The 1866-nt window shown below is 53.5% G+C and overlaps 1 protein-coding gene across 1 annotated transcript in view; it reads left to right on the top strand.

The window, feature by feature from the left end:
* The first annotated feature begins 357 nt into the window (after positions 1-357).
* LOC100951974 (protein argonaute-3) overlaps positions 358-1866 on the top strand; it is a 132271-nt gene continuing 130762 nt past the window's right edge. Inside the window, exon 1 of the mRNA XM_003788177.1 lies at positions 358-648. Coding sequence (XP_003788225.1) covers positions 630-648 — 19 coding nt within the window. The 5' untranslated portion in view covers positions 358-629. The remainder of the gene's footprint in view (positions 649-1866) is intronic.

Here is a 1866-nt window from a genome sequence, read left to right as displayed (position 1 = left end):
GTGGGGCTCGGCCCGGGGCCGCTCTGCAGCTAGTCGGGGCCGGGGACTGCAGCTCCGAGCTGGGCTGCGCCTCAGGTAAGCGCCGCCGCCAGCTGCGACGTCGCCGCCGGCAGGCCCCGCCCCGGGGGTGGCGCGACGAGGGCAGGCTTCGGGGTTGTCTCCGGCAGGCACCGGCCAGCGGGGGCAGGCCAAGTCCGCCGCGCGCGCCCCCGGCCCCGCGCCCTCCCTGATACCTCCCCGGCGTCCTCCGCGCCGGGCGCTCCCGCACCTACGTCGCTCGGGCCCTGAGGCGAGGCGCGGCGCGGCGCGGCGCGGACGTCGGCGAGCCGGGTAGCGGAACTGACGCCGGCGGGCTTCCGGAGGTGGCCCGCAGTCGTGGAGGAGCGGGCGACGCAAGTTCCGGACGGCTCTCCACTCTGTCTGCGACTCACGCCTCTCCCTCCTCTCGCCTAGTCCGGTGCTGTCTCCAGACAGCGGCCCTTCCGGCTGAGAGCTGTCGGAGTGCGGGGACTCTGGGGAAGCCGTCGCCGCCCCCCGCCTCGGGGCTGCGTGAGCTGCCCGTCGCGCCGCCTCCTTGCCCCCAGCGGCGGGCGCTGTTCTCGTTCGAAGCACTCCCCCCAGCTCCATGAATGGAAATCGGCTCCGCAGGTGAGTCAGAGCCGCTGGGCTGGCTAGGTGGGGGTGTCACCAGCTGTTGTCCCCTGGGCTTCGTCGCTTCCTCTGCCTCGGGCCAGGTGCGTGAGGTGAGCTTGGGCTGGCCTCTCCCGGGCTCCCGGCCCACGGCGAGCTCCTCGCAGCCCAGCCTTGGCTCCCCGGGGACTACTGAGTTGGCGAAACTACGGGGCTGTGAAACTGCTCGGAGGGTTTAAGTTTGGGGCAGTCTAGTCGGTATTACTCTTTTCTAGACAACTCTTTTTCTAGACTCTAGGAGGGTTTGCTATCGCTTTTATTATTTTAGTTGGAGATATAACTAAAGCGATATAAGTGGAGATATAAGTTGGGTGTGCGTGTCCTTACCCAACATGTGTCCCACAGAGGATGGGCGGCCAGCCATCTCCCTTACCTGCCTCTTAAAGTAGACGTGAAGATAACACTGGGATAACGGATAACTTCAGATTAAGTTTGAAGTAGGTGTTAGTGCAGCATCAAATGCAGAATGGCACTGCTTCCATCCCCGAATTCTCTTTTGATGTTTGTGGCAACATTGATATACAGTTCCTGAGAAGCTTGGAACTGTCACTGCTTTTATGAGATGGTGTGTCTTAAAATTGCTCGCAGTAATTTTTTTTTAATTCCTTAGTCCCTAGAAAAGCAGTTGTCATATTCTTGGAAATCTAGAATTTAGGAAAGATGCTTTCTCTCCTGGGGGAAAAATGGTAGTCTTGAGGAAAAATTGCACCACGGACAAATTTGTCCTTAAAAAGGAAAAATCACTCTTTATGATTGTAAAGTAATTAATTTAGGGGCAACAAGGTGTTACATAACGATTTGTTTAGCAAATCGTCATGCTTGGTATGTTAAATGTGAAAGTATGCCTAATCCAGACGATCACAATTATAAAATAATTTTTAAAATATTTGGAGGGGCATTACAGATTCCCGAATTTCACATTTCTTTTTGTCAATTTCAGAGATACTGGGATATGATATGTGAAAAACTTACATTTAAAAAAACCGGTGACATAACTATAGTAAAGAACTTTATTAAACAGATTAAGGAGTGTAATTCTCAAGTGAATGCAAAAAAGCACTCAGAAATTGTGGTGATGGGAGAAGAAGGGGGTGTATTACACGTTTTATTACATGGGATATTTTCTAATCAATTTCTACCATTTCTCTTTTCATACCCCATTTTTTTTTTTTTTTT

Source organism: Otolemur garnettii, unplaced genomic scaffold (genome assembly GCF_000181295.1).
Source record: "Otolemur garnettii isolate 467f Iridium unplaced genomic scaffold, OtoGar3 scaffold00025, whole genome shotgun sequence".
In the NCBI taxonomy this organism is placed as follows: domain Eukaryota; kingdom Metazoa; phylum Chordata; class Mammalia; order Primates; family Galagidae; genus Otolemur; species Otolemur garnettii.
Note: the sequence above shows the minus strand (reverse complement) of the source record. Positions and strands in the feature narration are given on the sequence as shown.